This window comes from Talpa europaea, assembly GCF_964194135.1.
Source record: "Talpa europaea genome assembly, chromosome: 3".
NCBI classification, from domain to species: Eukaryota; Metazoa; Chordata; class Mammalia; order Eulipotyphla; family Talpidae; genus Talpa; species Talpa europaea.
This window is the reverse complement of record NC_140069.1, coordinates 51,994,466-52,012,164: the sequence shown is the minus strand read 5'-3', so window position 1 is coordinate 52,012,164 and position 17,699 is coordinate 51,994,466. Positions and strand designations below refer to the sequence as shown.

At 33.4% G+C, this 17,699-nt stretch overlaps 1 protein-coding gene across 2 annotated transcripts in view; it reads left to right on the top strand.

Moving 5' to 3' along the window:
* The window catches only part of LOC311168560 (serine/threonine-protein kinase Sgk3), a gene marked incomplete at both ends in the record, with an annotated part of 45,535 nt that overhangs the window by 4,372 nt on the left and 23,464 nt on the right, over window positions 1-17,699 (top strand). For both annotated transcript variants that reach the window (XM_084230143.1, XM_084230142.1), the window contains 5 exons: window positions 3,565-3,637; window positions 7,875-7,950; window positions 10,636-10,723; window positions 14,148-14,197; window positions 16,620-16,677. In XM_084230143.1, the coding sequence (XP_084086269.1) occupies window positions 3,565-3,637; window positions 7,875-7,950; window positions 10,636-10,723; window positions 14,148-14,197; window positions 16,620-16,677 (345 nt within the window). The remainder of the gene's footprint in view (window positions 1-3,564; window positions 3,638-7,874; window positions 7,951-10,635; window positions 10,724-14,147; window positions 14,198-16,619; window positions 16,678-17,699) is intronic.

The following is a 17,699-nucleotide window of genomic DNA, read 5'->3' as shown; positions in this document are numbered from 1 at the left end:
CCTACATCTCTAATAATGTTAATCCATTATCTTATTTCTGGTTAAATTGCCCAACTATTAGCTTTAGTTCTGAAAAGCTATCATGAATCCTCCTTCCATAGTTTCATTCTTAATTTTAGAGATAAATCTTAGGTTCCAAATTTTAAGTAGCTTGAACCCAAATGAAATGAAATGAATGTAACATAATCTGGGGATGAGAACTAAGAGATCATTATTTATTTATTTATTTATTTTTAAAGATTTATTTATATATGCATACAAGAGCTGGGGTACAGGCCAGAGATGTGGAGGGTGAGAAGATTCACCAGAGATAGAGTAGGGAACAGAATAGGCAGACTGACTGAAATACACTGCTGAGAGCAGTGGGCGAGATAGGAGAGGTCTGCTGCACCATGTGGGTTGCTCTCTGGCTGGCCAGGGATCAAACTTGTGCTGCAGAGGCTGCGGATTGCTTCATAGTGCATTGCTTAACCCCTTGTGTTATAGAGCCACCCCGATATTAAACGGGTTCCTGGCTGTGGGTCCTCACCCGCGCGCTTTAAAGGGACTTACGAATACTCTACTACAGACACACGCAAAAGGATTAATAAAAGGTTTATTTACAAGAGAAAAAGAAATAAGGAAAATGTACAACTCAGGGAGAAAATAGGGAAATAAAGTCTTTAATGCTTCCTACCCGATCCGACGACCTGGAAACCCAAAGTCACTCTCAGAGCTGGCTGGACACTGCGAGCTGGCCGAGAGCCCAAAAATGGAGAGCCCCCAAAGCCCACGTGTCTGCCTTTTGTATCCACCTGGCTGCTTAACCCCACCCTCAGGTCCCAGCCACCTTCCCTTTGGTGGTGATGGGATTTGGAGTTCCTAGTGTCTTTGGCTTTGACCTGGGGTGGGGGTGGAGTCCACAAAGCCTGTATGGAATTTGCTTTGGGACATCCTTTTCCCCCTAACACTTGCACCACCAGGGAGGCCCTCATTATTTATTTAAATAACTAAAACTTGTTTGGAAACTGAACCATCTCCTGAGTTTGTTGTTACAGACTACAGGGTAAGACATTTCTTTGTTCCAAGCTTTGCTTCAGTTAAGGAAAAAAGCAATCATGCCTCAAATCCAAATTTAAATTGCTTTTGTTCTGATAAATAGGACTCTCCTTCATGTCATTGATGAATTGTTATTAGGTATTCTACCCCCAATTTTTATATTTAAAAATGTAATATTTTTTCAGTTTTTCTTAAACCTGTGTCTTGAGTTTAAAAAATAGCTAGCTGATATATACATCTGTGATTTATCATTGGTAATATATAAATATGGAAGAAGGTAAGCATGTCAATTAAAGGATTAATTACTTCTTAAGTGGGCCAGAATGAATTAGACATTGTCTAGCTATATAATTTCTTGTGTTTTGTTAAGTCATGAAAGTTAGTTTTCTGATTCATCATAATTTAGCATTTCAGTGTATCTATATTTGTTCCAAATAATATTCAGATACTTTGCTAATTGAAGTTGAACTTTAAAAAAAATTATAATTTTAAATGCATTTTTTCTACATAAAATTAATGCATTCTAGAAACTGAAAAATAAAAAGAAGTAAAACTATTAATAGATTAAGCTTAAAAATTACCTGTATTAGTTGTTTTTCAGAAATAATTATTATTTTTACTATTTTCTTCTTTTCCTTAGTTTTTCTTCAGTGCAACACATGCAACTGAACTTACTATATATAGGTTTAAATATAGCCTAATCAAGGAATAGAGGTGATCTTTTTTGTCTGTAAGTGGTCTCATTTTTTAAACAGAATAATGGTCAGTAAAATTTATAGATGATTAAATCTTCTGGTTTTTAAAAAATTCAAAAATGGCAATTATTGGACACTTGAACTGTTAGCTCTATTTGAAATTCTTGGCTATCATTATATACATAATCAACATTTTTTTGAGTATTGTACAAATCTGAGTGTATTGCTTAACCCCTTGGGTTTTACTCAGGTGAAAAACCTGGGTTTTACTCAGTTAAAAATCATGTGATGATATAACACACATATACACAATGAAGTTTTATATGAATTTCTTAGAGAAGATCAAATTTGGTTTACTAAATACTAATAACTAAACATAATTGAATTTTATCATCCATCTCCCCCATTTTTTGTGAATTTTGCTTCCTTTTTCTTATTTCACCCATTTCTGTGTCCCCCTCACTTCATTTAAGTCCTCCCAATTCTGCACTCTATGGTGAGGAGTAAGGAAAACAATGAAAATTGTATCAATTGTATTTTTTGAAACTACAGAAGTAAGGTTAACCCCAACTTGGAATTCTCTAGGTTTGAAAACAAAAATTCTTTCCCTGCTTTCCTGTAAAAGTCAAAAAGTAAAATGTCCAATCAGTATTTATAATTGCCAGTTTAAATATATTTTTATGACTATAGTTTGCATTTTCGAACATCTTATCATGGAAATTGTTGAACACACAGAGGTAGAGAGACTGGTACAAACAGAAAATTATATAACATATCATCCAGCATCAACAATTACTGATACATGTCTGTGCTTGTTTTATTTCTATTCCTAGCTAGCCCACTGGAATTTTGAAACAGATTTCACACATATCATTTCACTGTAAATATTTTAATATACATTTCTTAAAAAGATAAAGAGCCTTAACATACACACACACACACGATACCATATATCAAGTAATAAATTAACAAGAATGTCATAATATCACATATTCAGTTAGTATTTACATGACTGATTGATAAACTGATTTAAGTGTCTTTTAATCATTAAGTTTCCCCACCACCTTGCTTTTCTTTCTTTTTACAGTTTTTGTGTAAAAACAGGGTCATTGTCTACAGAGTTTTCAATCTGGAATTTGCTGGCAGCTTGTGCATGATATAGCATGATTAGTACTTTCTCCTAGTCTTTGTATTTCCTGTCATTTGGTAGTTATGTAGTTTGTATGTGGATATTTTTGATACAAACTTATAATAAAAATAACCTGTTGTAATAACTATACTGCCCCAAATTTAATTTCTTCAGGCCATGTTTTTGATTTGCTGGGGATAAGCAAATCTGATAAACAAATGTATTTGAATTATTAATGGGGAAGGCTAGTGTAACAGTTATTGAAAACAAAATTCTTTAGCTTTGTAAGAGAGCTATTGTCAATCTATTCATATAAAAAAATACAAAGACCACTCTTCTCCCTGGGGTAATAAATGTTGAGTAGCATGAATTCAAAACTTTCACTCCAGGTTCTAGTTGAGTCAGTTAACGTAAGATTTCCTTTATACCTCACAACAGATTTGTAAGAAAAGTGCTAAAAGTGTCTTGTATGAACAACTAAGGCACAGAGATACTAAGTAATTTCAGGACACAAAAATACTAAGTGTTTTATTAGAACAAATGTGGCATTTTATTGGGATCATCAAATACTGTACTTTTGATCATAATATATTTTAAAGTATTTGTTAAATGTGTTTTAAAATTCAGATTAAACTTTGTTTTATAAATGCATCACAGGAAGATTTATAAAATTAAATTAATATGATTTTTCTTTAATTCTAGCTGAAAAAACAGTTTCCTGCTATGGCTCTTAAGATTCCAGCCAAGAGAATATTTGGTGATAATTTTGATCCAGGTAAGCAATAACTTCATAGACCAACCCTGCAGGCTGAAATTTGAACATGTCATTGCACTATATGATAGTGCAGACTTTAGAAAACTACTTGATCTCCTAAAAATACCTCAGGAACATATATGCTGTGTATCAGGCATTGTTTTAAGCACTTTACATGTTTCAGTTTACTCAGTCCTCACAGCAACCCTGTAGGATAGCAGCAGCAGCACCATTTTATAGATTAAGAAACTGAGTCACAACTAGGTTAATTAATTTGCCTAGCATCACACATAGCTAGTAAATCACAGATTTAGAAATTAAATTAGGTGTGCCTAATTAGATGAAGTCAATTGTTTAAATTTGTCTCCTATAAGAATCTGATCTTATTGAGGATAGATACCATGTCTTACTTAAACCTTTTTTTGTACTTTCAGTGTGAAGTGTATAATAGATAATTAGTGAACTAATAATGAATGTAAACATGTCATTTTCAGCTTAGTCATTTATTTTGCAAAAACTACTTAATATGAAGTTAAAGGTTATAAATATCATTTACATAACTTAAAAATTTTACAGAGTTGAGGTTTCTGAATTTAATACATTAATTTTGTTAACTGGTCTTACTTTATAGATATCTAATCCTATACCCTACTTGAAAAATGAAAGAAAAGAGTTTATAAAGCCATCCAGTGGTATAGGCGATACTGATAATTACATCTTAGACTCTAACTCCACTGATATTTCACTGTAGCAGCCTGGTATTTTGTTGTATTTTAATATTGCTATTGTTAATATTATAATACCATCGTACTATTATTATTATGTACTATAATTATTGTTACAATAATAATAGCAATTATAGTAACTTTGCTATTTGAGTTCATAATTTGAATGTAGCTTCTTTTTACCTCTATTTTCATACATGTGAAAAGTAGGGACTTAGCAAGGCTAAGTCACTCTCCCAAGTCACACAGCTGTATGTGGCAGGATCTCCAGGTTTGTTTGTCTCTAAAGTTCATTCTCTTAGCTCTTTACCATCTGACTTATGTGTGGTATCTTAAAAAAAATCATCCTTCACGTGCATTTTATTTTAAAATTACTTTTTTGGAACAGTAAAAAAAACCTTTATCCTATTTCCTAATCTAAAATATGGGTTAAAACTAAAGGATCTCTATAGGCGAAACAGTATGTGATATGCACATCAAAGACATCTTTACAGACACATCACCCAAAGCAGTGATAGTGAAAGCAAAGATAAACAGCTGGGACTACATTAAATTAAAGAGCTTCTGCACAGCAAAAGAGACAATAACAAAAAGAAAGAGAAACCCCACCAACTGGGAGAACATTTTTGCACACAACACTAATGATAAAGGACTGATCACAAAAATCTGCAAAGAGCTGATGAGACTCAACAACAACAAAGAAAATCATCCAGTCAAAAAATGGGCTGAAGAGCTAAAAAGAAACTTCTCTGAAGAGGAAATGCAAATGGCCAACAGGCATATGAAAAAATGTTCAACATCGCTTATAATCAGGGAAATGCAAATCAAAACTACAATAAGGTACCATCTTACACCAGTGAGAATGGCACATATTAAAAAAACTAGCAACAAATATTGGCGAGGTTGTGGAAAAAAAGGAACTCTCCTGCACTGCTGGTGGGAGTGCAAATTGGTCCAACCACTATGGAGAGCTGTGTGATTTCTTGACCTACTAAACAGAGCTTCCATATGATCCAGCAATTCCACTCCTAGGTATTTACCCAAAGGACACAGAAACATCAATTCCAAAGAGCACCTGCACCCCTATTTTTATAGCAGCACTATTTACAATAGCTAAGCTTTGGAAACAACCCAAATGCCCAAAAATAGATGACTGGATCAAGAAGATGTGGTACATATACACCATGGAATATTACTCAGCATTCAAAAAAGATAAACACATGCAATTTGCAGCAACATGGATGGAGCTAGAAGGGATCATGCTCGGCAAAATAAGCCAGAAAGAAAAAGAAAAATACCGGATGGTCTCACTCATAGCAGGAATCTAGAAAACTTAAATAAGGGACCAGGAAAAAGAATAACTATAAGAAAGAAAATAACAAAATCAACAAACAGCTATGAACCAGAGACACTCTATGGCGGGTGGGGGGTGGCGAAAGGAGGGCTTGGGGTCAAAATAAGGGGGTTGTAATTGTATGGGGAATATAAAAAATAAAATTTAAAAAAGAAATAAAAAAAAAAGAAAAAAAAAGACACTAAGGGATCTCTGATCCCTGCAGGCTCTAAATGCCCCTTGATTATTATTGTAATTGGGATGTTCTGATTATAGTAACAGTGTAAGGTCTAAAACCCATGTCTCCCTAAGTCAGAGTGTGGTGATTTTTTTCTCCTAGCCCACAATATGAAGGTTGTTTCCTTTTGGGATTTTTCTTGAAGCAGTGAAATAGAATAATTTATTTAGGTTAGTTTAATACTTTTACTGGAGACTAGAGCTTTCATTTTGTTACCTAGTAAGCATTCTTTTGAATCTCTAATTGAAATTGCTTTTGAATTACAACAGTTATATTCAGATTAAGTTCTTCATTGAGGAAATTTTAAAAATATGTATCTCCAACTATAGGTCTTAAAGATACTATGTCAACCTTGTATAAGTTCTTAGAACTTTAATAGAGTGATACGCATTTTGGTCTTACCTGGAATTTTCCCCAGATATTTGATGGCTTAATATTTTTCAAAAAATTAAGCTTGGAATTGTTCCAAAATTCCAACTACTTCTTGTTTTATTCTGACCTTTCTTTCTTATATAGGAGTTTCCATTGGACTTTCAAAACTGTTTAAAGTCAGTAATGAAATGGAAAGTCTAGTAGCTTTTAAAGCAGCACAGGCTGTATCTCTCTGGGGAAAGGAAATTATGCTCTTTTCACAGTCGATCTCTCAGTATAAAATGTACCTTTAGTAAGTATCCACAGGACAATTTAAAGCATCCATGTAATTGTTAGATTTTCTTTAAATATCCCAAATGCAACCCTTCATTTTAGTTCCCTCTCCTATATTACTTAATAAATACAGTTCTTAAACTATAACTGCTAAGTATAGTTATTACTAATGTAAACCCCATGTATGGTTTACTCTCTGGTGACATAGACCAGATATAACTTACATTTGTTCATTTATAGCTATATCTTACACTTAAGAAATAGAAATAAAAAACTCACATTTTGGTTAAAAAAAAAAACAAATCACTATACATTAAAATTGTTACTGAACAGAAATAATTTCACTAACCAAAACTCAAAGTTAGATAAACTACTTAATCTTATTGTTTATAGGTTTCTCTGGAGACAATGACCGTTTTATGAGATGTTTTCTATAATCTTTGATTTCTCCACTTTTGAAAGAATATTGCTTATGAGTTAGGGTTTAGGATAATGGTTTTTTGACCCAACAAGTACAAGTCATATTAATAGCAACAAAAATAGTAACAGCTAAGGGTTGTGCGTTTTCTACCAGGTATTATATAAACTTACATGCATTATTTCATTTATACTACAGTAGCATAATGAGGCATAGGTATTGTTACTATTCCCATTTTGCAAGTAACAATTTAAATCTTGGAAAAATTCAAGGTCATTTTTGTATTAACAGAGGTAAGACATTTGTATGAAGTTTTGTAATTCTTAGAAACCTTCGTGCTTAACCTTTTGCTAAACTGCTCTTATTTGAGCCTCAAGTATCAACACTCAAAACACGTTGAACATGGGGAAATTGTTAGGGAATGTGTTCCATGACCTTTTTCAAGGGGTTGTTAAACAGAGGGAGTTTTTCAGCAGGAGAGTGTTGGTGATTAGACAGCCAGTTATTCACCATTCTCCAGTTGCAAGAATTTCTAATAATTATTTTTTTTAATTAGTCTGATTTCCAATGTCATAGTGTAAGTTTTTATTCATTACCTGGCAGTATATGAGGATTTGAAAAAAACAAATACCTCTCCAAGTTTTGTGATTCGTCTATTTAGGACCTAAAATAGGCTTATAGTTTTTTTTTTTTAAAGAATTTTCTTTTGAGTAGTATGTTATCAGCTTTATTCTGTTTTTTTTTTAATTACTGCATTTATAGATTTTAAAATATATATCTGAGTATTACTTATTGTATGTCAGATATGAATTAGGAAATAACTCCTTTTCTATTCTTACATAGCTATTGATATTCACATAGTCTGACAAATAAATCTAATAGCTTATGTCTCTCAACAGATTTTATTAAACAAAGAAGAGCAGGACTGAATGAGTTCATTCAGAATTTAGTTAGACATCCAGAGCTTTATAACCAGTAAGTAATTTTCTTTATGTTCTAAAGAGGCACTGAAACCAAACTTAGTGTACTGAATAAGCTGTTGATACAGATCGTTTATCTTCTGTGGAATGTTACTGTTTGTCAAAATTTGTGATGTTTATAAAATTTTCTTCTACCTTTTTCCCACTGATATTCTTTAATCTCCTTTCCCCTCCTTCAGCTCAAGGCCGTAGTTAACATCTTTCCTTTTTTTTTTTTTTGGTTCTTGGCAGTAGTTATATACATTAAACTTGAAAGAAATTTGCATATATAAAGTTAAAATGTTTTGCCAATTATTTGATGTTATACTTACTCATGTATTCAAAACACTTTTATTAAGCACCTGCTATATGTGTTGGGAATATAAAGAAAAGGGAGTGTTCTGCCTTCTAGAGGTATAAGTCTAGTGGGCCTTCCAGAGGTCTCCAGACATTTTAACTAGCAATTGAAAACAGGAAAGTTTTTATAATAGAGATGCTAAGAGAGAACAAAGAAAAATGTGGCCTGCTTTTCTTGGGGAGATCAAGGAAGGCTTCCTGGGACTTAGAGACTATGTAGTTGTTTGAGAATAAGAAAGGTAGGAAGGGCATTCCAGGCAAAGGGTACAGTACATGTAACAGGCTACAGAAAGCCAGAAATATTCAGGACACTTAACTATCAGCCTTTCATGGTGACTGCAACACAGTAGGCTTTCAGAAGGGAGACAGGGCTGAAGGAGTTGGCAAGGATCTGGCATGTGCACCACTACTTGTGGTTCCACATGGGGCATCGACCCAGACAAGCACTGTCCTTCTCTTTACAGCATTTTTCTAGATAGCCGCTTATAAAGGCACTTTTCAAGTCCTATGTGTGTCTTGTGCTGATGAGTTTAAATGAACATCCTTCTGTAGGCCAACAGCTGCCAGTGAAGGCAGAAAGGTGGGTCATTTTCACAAATATTTAAGAACATACAGGTTGATCCCTGGCTTGGGATTTGTTTTCATTTTTGAGACTGGTATTTGGTACATGAAAAATAATCTTTTTTATTGTGATTTTTGTATATGTTGCTTACATTGTTTTATATGTTTAAGTATTATGTTCTAAGAAGAAATGAAGAAATAAAGTATCTGGGGAGCTTTCCATAGCTCACCTATCTATGTAAATGTAAAGGTTGCCTTATGGACAGTGATGCAAACATTTTATTTTATTTTTTTAAAGATTTATTTACATACAAGAACTGGGGTACAAGCAAGAGGTATGGGGGGGGTGAGAGGATTCACCAGAAACAGAGTGGGGAACAGAACAGGTAGATTGACTGCTGAGGGGCGCAGTGGGCCAGTCAGGAGCGGTCTGCTGCGCCATGTGGGTTGCTCCCCGGCTGGCCTGGGGATTGAATTCTTGCTACATTGGCTGTGGATAGCTTCATAGGTTGTGTCTTAACCCCTGTGCCACCAGGGAGGCCTGCAAACATGACATTTTAGTAGTCTTTTTCAGATCATAAAACTGAAAAACTATTTTTAGCGTTTGTCCTAAACAAGGATTCCTATTGTGTAAGTTTTTACCAGGTCTTCTACTGTTCTGAGCAGACTTTTTTAAAATTTTCTTGATTTACTAAATCACTAAAATACTGGAATTGGACTTTCTCTGACCTTGTTCTTCTGCTCAGTGCATTGGATTTCCCCTGATGTGCATGGATTATGGCGCCGGGAGATCCAGCACCTGGGATCAGCCACTGAGGGAGGGCGGGTGTTGTGATCATTTCACAACAGATACAAATATCAAAACATTACACACTTAATTTATAATATTATATGTTTATTATGTTTCCATTTTTAAAAGAAGGGAAAAAGTGATTTGGGTAGGAGGTAGCTTCCTCAGGATTGTCATTCCTCTCTGCAAGACTACTCTTTTGTTTTAACCCATTTTTATCTCCATCTTCAATCACATGTTCATTTCTCCTTACCCATTTCATGAAGATCACTTTAGCATGTTTGTTATATGTTGGGTGGATATTGTTTGACGGTTGTTTTGTGTAATGGTACTGTGCTATAATCCCTCTTTCAGGCTGCTAACTGTAATTCTCTGGAGACAGTTACTATAGCTTCCTTGCTCACCTCGCTCGTGATAAATGACTCTTTTGCTTTTGATTAACCTACTCTACAGAACGTTGCAATGAATATCCTAGTTACATGTGCTTCACTGAACCTGTACAGAATTTTCTTATGTGGCTTATTCCTAAAGCTGGAATTTCTGGGCCCAGGGAGAATGCATACATAGTTGTACAAGTATTGTCAGATTGCTTTTCAGAAAAGTTGACTCATTTTACATTCTCATCAACAATATAGGAGGATCAGTCTCCCTGTGTCTCTACCAATGTTTTGTACCAATTTTTGCCAGCTAGTAGACATAAAATGATATCTTATTGTTTTGTGCTTTTCTGATTTATTAGCCATCTTTATATAAATTTCCTTACCATTTGGGTTTTCTTTTCTGTGAACTGCCTGTTTAGAGCATTGCCCATCTGTCTGTTGGATTCCCTATATATAAAAATTAATTTGCATATTCCTGTTATAATCATAAATATTAAGGGTTTGGTTAGACTTTCTTGCTATAAGTGTTACCATAGTTACTTTTATTTTAGTTTTACAAGGGAGAAAAGCTGTAGAAATGCAAAGTCATAATAAAGTTAATTTTTGTTTTTAGTCCAGATGTCAGAGCATTCCTTCAAATGGACAGTCCAAAACATCAGTCAGATCCATCTGAAGATGAGGATGAAAGAAATACTCAGAAGGTAGCGGGATTGTGGTTTTTTAACAGAAAATACCATTCCCCAAAGATGAAATTATAGGACTTTTACTTAAAATGGAGTAATTTCATCCATTGTAAATTTTCTGCCCTGTAGAAAATATAAAAACAAATGTGTTCACCTCTTACAGATCACTATTCTTCTAAAGTTTATAGAATGATGCTTTTATAAGTTGCACATGTTGATTAAAATTCTGAAAATACTATTACCCATAGTTAATCACTAATCAGGCATATTAAATTTTATCATCTTACTGATTTTCTTTCTAATCTTCTCTTAATATACAAGAATATTTTAATTATCTAATTTTAATTTTATAGTGTATACAGTTTTATATTTTGCTTTCTTCACTTTATATCTTATTTTTTGATCCTTATAAATCTTTATCATGACCATACTTGAAACCATGGTTTGAATTTTGGCCAGCTGGGAGGAAGGCCTTTTCAAATTACATACCTCTTCCCTTCTTTGTTAGGTTTTTATGTGTAGTGCAATCCATACACATGCCAGTTGGCATCAGCTAACTTTTATTGCTATAGATACGTGCACATAATTAATTTGGATTCCAAGTAAACTTAGGATTTGCTTATTTTTTTTTTATTAATTGTGATAACTTTAATATAGTAAGCTTATGTCTTATGAGGCTATTTTCAGCATTTACTTTAGAAAGTTATGTGGAATTGGTAAATTAGAATAATTTAACTCAGGATTATTATGTAACAATTATAACTATAAATGTCATTTAAATATGATAATACCGTTACTATTTAAATTTGATTGTAACTCTTGTTAATGTATGCATAACAATCAAGAATGTTTGTCTGAAGTATATCACATGCTCTTTATAATGTCTTTCAATTTTTGTGACTGAAAAGACAATTTTATGAGTTGGAATGCTTATGTCCCGTAGCTAAAATCTTCATGTGGAAAATAGGCATGTTCCTTTTCCCTGACTACTAAAAAAAAGTAGTAGTTTCTTTCTCTGACATTCCAAGAGCATTCTCAGTTAAGAGAACAGATTTATCTTCTGCATCTCTGACATGATTGCTCCTAGGACAATGTAAAAGGATATTTTAATTTTATATCTGTGCAATTGGCCAGTCAACCAAAAAAAATTATAACAAATACAGCATAAGAAGGAATAACATCTGTGTAAAAAGCTTATACAGTTTTTGAAAAGAATATTTAGATCTTAATAAATAAATGGAAAGGGGCACAAGAAAATACTCCTATTAAACAGATATATAGGAAAGTGTTCAACCTTGATGCCAATAGCAAATGAAATTTTAAGTGAGTTTTTGCCCTCTACCAAATTAACAAAAGTGTAAAGTAAATAAAATACTGCAGGACTCATAAGGGTGAGAATCCTTTGACATTACTCGTGGTGGTACAATTTAAGTGTGCAACTCTTTTGGAAAGCAATTTGGCAACATGTATCAGACATGAAAATATTTGTGTCCCTTAAGGAGTTGATACAAATGAAATTAATCCTTCAGATGAAAAAAATCCAAAGATATTCATTTTAGTATGATTTTTAATGAAAAATTAGAATCAAATATTCCTCAATCAAATTGTATTTGTCTGCACATATTGTGAATTTCAAAACATTTTAAAGATGATAATATTCTATGTTTTGACATATTACTAGATGAAATCAGGGTATAAAATTTTATATATGTATTTGTACAATGTGGTTAGAGTCCATTTTTAAAAGTTATGCAAAAATCATATCAAGTTAGTGTAATTATTTTTTAAATCATCTGTTGGCAGAGTCATACGTTTTAAGTATTCTTAATCCTTTCATATTTTAGTTGTAAAAGATGAAACTATTAAAATTTTTACTTTTTTCTCAAACTATTGATTTGCCAGTACATTTACATATTCAAAAACAAGTTAGAAGAATAAAATCTACATACTCATGATTCTACATGTTTTGCTTGCTAATCAAGAGTATGTCGAGAGTATGTAGATTTAGGTCATTTACACACTATCTTGACTTGCTATAGGAAGGAAACAGCTGGTTTTGAAGAGAGAACTAAACCGAGAGGGATTCCTAAATTCTGGCTCCTGTTCTACCACTGTTGGCTTTAAATCTGAATTTTATTCCTCTTTCCTTTTTTCATCCATAAAATCTGGAACTTGAATTAGGCTCACTTGTAGTTTTAGAATAATGATGAAAAGATTATCTTCAAAACAAGCAGAGAACACCAATTATTTCATCATATATTGTAACTATTTATTAAGGACTTTTATGTGGATAACTGAGGTTAATAGCCAGAAAATACCGTAGATGGCATCTGGACCTATCCCCATATTTATAGAGAAGAAAAATAAAGGCCATGAGATGTCATGAAACAGACACCCTTGATTAGCATTCATTCTGTTAATAAATTGTAGCTCACCCTCAGTTTAGTGATTAGATGTAATCTTTTTAAAAATAGTAGGTGGAGTAAAAAGTTACCTAATTATATATCCCAGTAATTTTCATTATTTTTTCAGAAATGTGCCCCATAGGAAAATCATTGCTGAGTAATAGAAATTTACTATACATTAATTAAAGGTACAAGTTGTCTTTATTGTGTAATCTATGCTTGTTTAATTGTCTTCCCTCATCTATATAAGAAAAGTTCCCTGAAGGGAAAGCTACTCCACTTTTCCACACATTCATTAAGAGTATTATAGAAATTATAGCTTAATGATTTACATTATCAGATCCAAAGAGCACTATAATATTTTAAGAGTAGTCCATGTTATGGTTATGCTACAACAGGACACCTCATTTAATAAATCAGCATTTGTATGTTTTTAAGTATCAGATAAGTTTAAGGCATATGTCTCTAATAAGAAATGACTTTGATAAAAATTTTTATCCTGTTTAACTGTTGGAGGAGAAAAATCTCAAATTTTATTGCCACAGTGCTGGAATTAGAACAGAAACTCTTTTGTCTGTATGTTTTAGTTTTAGAAATATGTTTACCTACTATCACATTAACACTCTTGGTCTAATATTCGCAGTCTTCCTCATTATGATTAATTTCTTTTCTTAATAAGCTATTTGAAAATAAGAAAAAATTTTAACAAATATTTTAAATTTTAGTTTCAATATCCACCTCTTTCAAGGAGCCTTCCCAATTTGCTTTGTTCATTTGTCAACTTTGAGCTACATTTCTGCATTATTACCATTTTCCTTACAACTGCTCTTGAAACTTGTAAGAATGATTGTCTCATATTTACTATGTATTTTCCCAAGTAAGCATATACATTTAAGAATTTGGATTTTAGGTTTCTTTAACATGGCAAAATATCTACAATAAAATTATGTATTACTTGTTTCAAAAACATTCATTGACTGATAACCTTTGAAGTTCCAATAAGATTACTGCTTTTTTTTTTTTCCCAATCCCAACAGTTACACTCTACCTCACAGAACATCAACCTGGGACCATCTGGAAATCCTCAGTAGGTTTAATTTGTCTCAAACAATCTCTAACTAAACTTAGAAAGATCCTTTTTTGGAATTTGCAGCTATATATAATTAAACCAATTTAACTGAACAGCTATGAAATATAACCATAGTTACAGTGACTACGGTACTGTCATATGCTTACCTAAATTACTGCTCTAGCTTCTCTTTAGTGAAGCTCTGAGGAGCTTTTAATCCATGGATTATTACCTGGGTTCTATTATTTTGCCATTGTCACTTTTCTAGGATGTGCATGTATGTATGTGTTTGTGATGTAAGTAGACCATGCTTCCCCGAGGACCATAGGTCCTGGGAGATACTCTGACAACAGCATCTGTGCAGGTCTCGTTGATAAATTCTCCTGGGTACTCGGTATCACTGTACAACTCTAACCCATAAGTCAGCTTGTTCCAGAGTAGTCACAGTGTACATTAGCATGTTAGAAGCTTTAAACTTTCTTTATTCAATCTTTCCCATAGTCCCTTATTTATTTGAACACAGGGAAACTTTTTAAGGAACACCTGGAGTAGTAAATACAGACTTTGTGCACACTCTGACTGCAAACTCTGGCAAGTCATTAGAAGTGAATTCCTAGAATACTAACTACAAAAAAGATTCCAAGTCTACTTCTTGGATTAGTTTAACAATTGCCCTTTACAGATAGTGAAGTTTGCCATGGATTGAAGGAGGAGAAGTATGTTGGTTATCCCTACTTTTAATTATCTTTACAGTCTTTTCCATTTAATTCTAAAATAGTCTATCATTTATCCCAGGACCCTATGCTTCCCTCATCCTTTTAGACCAGTTAGAGAATGATTATAGGTAGCTAAGAGTTGGTCCAAGGATTGTATCTTCAGATACTTCAGCATTATAATAAGTTCAGGGAGGACCAATAATGGAGACATAAGAAGAGTAATTAGTATGAGAAGAGGAAAACTAGAAATATGATGTCATGAAATCAGATGAAGAAAATAGATGGAGAGTAATTAACATACTTAAGTTGCTAATAGGGCAAGTAAGATGAAGATTGAAATTGACCATAACTTTGAGAAGTGATTGGTGATCTTTACGAACATTTTCAATGATGTGGTGGGAACAAGACCCTGATAGAAAAGGATTCAAGAGAGAACTGTCGATAGAAGAGAAAGCAACAGGCATAGACAGTAAATTTAGATAACTTACTTGAGTTTCACTCCAAAGGAAGGCACAGAATTGGATAGTAGCTGGAAGAGGAGATTGATTTTGAATTCTCTTTTTGGTCTTCTTAGCATTAAGTTGGTCAGGCAGCTCAAAAACTGAAACGTACTTTCAGTTAGAGTTCATCACCAATAGTTCACGGTAAAGCCTTGGGTATGCCTTGGTTAGCCCATTTACTGTGTTTGAGAAATTTGCATCTTTTTTCATGATTATATTTGTTTAAAAAATTATTTCAGTATCTTAACATACCATTAGAGAAAAAAATAATCCAAAGACCAGGGTATTGAAAAAGAAAAACATCTATGCTTAGTTAAGTATTTATCTCCCTAATCTTTAACTGTTACATTTTAACCAGACTTGTGTTACTCTCAAGTTTGAATTGACTGTTTCTTTTGATAATGAATTGAAGGAAATTAAAATCTAACTGGGGTTATTCCCTTTTCCTTGTAAAATTTAGGAATACACACTATGTTGAGGAAAATATCTCTTATGACTGCTTAAACAAAGTTTTCTGTTGCTTGTGCTTTTGTATATATACAGCTAATGTTTTTATTGGATAGTTAATATATAAGAAGATAATCTGACTATTCTTTTTGGCTTCTTTACTCCTGCCTTTCCCACATCACCAGCTATTAGAATCAGCAAAGAGGTCTTTTGTCTGTAATTTCCAATAAATGATACGTATGCAAAACTCTGTGATGACTTTTCTCTATCAGGAGTTTCTCTTAGTGACTTTATTACATGTTCCAGCCAGTAACTGTCTCTTCACATGAATAGCCAAAGTAGATAATCCTTGGAATAGATCACTAATTAATATAGTTATGCAGTTCCTCATTAACAACAGTAGTGAGGGTTTGGGTTGATACAGTTGGTTTAGATGGAATCTCCATTGAATTCAAAGAAATACATACATACACATGTATGTGTGCTTGTATATGTATATATACTTTTCTCACAGATACTTTATTGAAGTCCCTCTGAGCAGAATTTAACGAGGTGTACATAACCATGTATCTCAGCTAATCAGAAAGTAGTTATTATTACTATTCACTATTACCTATTTCATATTAAAGATGAGGTATTGCCAGCTGCAGTCATCATGCTAACGTGTTTTGTACCCAACTTTTATTTATTAAAGAGTGAGATGCTTAGAACTGTTTAGAAGTTAACATCTTTCTAATTTCTAAGAGGTTAATTCTTACCATTGTTAATTTATTTCAGTGCTAAACCAACAGACTTTGATTTCTTAAAAGTTATTGGGAAAGGCAGCTTTGGCAAGGTAAGAGTGTTTATATTTTCTCATTTAGTAAATAAGTAAATATATGTGAGGTTACAGGGCTTGTTGGTATCAGGATATAGAGTTGAGATGGTTTCTGTATGTTTAGAATTCTAACAAAATAAGGAGATAAAGCATCTACTTAAATTCTAATATAAAATTCATTTATTCAGCAAGTATTTGTTGAGCCCCTACAATGTGCCAAGCACTGTTCTAGGCCCTTGTTAGATTAGGAGTGAACAAAACTGAATGGTTACTGTCTTTGAGATGCTTACAACCTAGGGGTGAAGTAGTTTATTGAAAATATTCAGTCAGGGGCCTCCCTGGTGGTGCAGGCAGTTGAGCGCAGTGCTGTGAAGCTGTCTGCAGCCTCTGCAGCGCCGGGTCAATCCCCGCTGGCCTCGGAGCAACCCACATGGTGAGCAGACCTCTCCTGTCATGCCCTCTGCTCCCCTCAGCAGTGTGTTTCGTCAGTCTGACAGAGCTCCCCGCTCTGTCTCTGGTGAATCCTCTCACCCTCCCGCGCATCTGGCCTGTGCCCCAGCTCTTGTATAAATAAAATAAATCTTTAAAAAAAATAAAAATAAAATATTCAGTCAGATAAATAATTACAAGTAGTAATGGGGCTGTGAATGAAAGGAACATAGGGTGAATGACAGAGGATAATAGGCAATGGGGGGCACAATCTTTAAATGCATTCATCAAGAGTGGCTTATTTAAAGGGATGCTGTTAAGCTGAGCTGAAAAGACAAAAAATGAGCAGCTGTTGGGGAAGGAAAGAAATGTAATGACTGTGCTTCTCATATGTTGGTTGTCAAGTGATTCACATAACTTTACCCTGTGACTGTACCAAGGAATAATCACTGAAGGCTTTAAGCTTCATAGATAGTATTTTCAGAATCATTAAATATATGTAAGTCCACTTTCATATAATACATCAAAACAACAGTAAAAATATGTGTGTTTAATTGTAATTTGCTATTTCCGTAGCTTTTGATGTCTCTGGTTTTTTTCTGAGTTTCCTA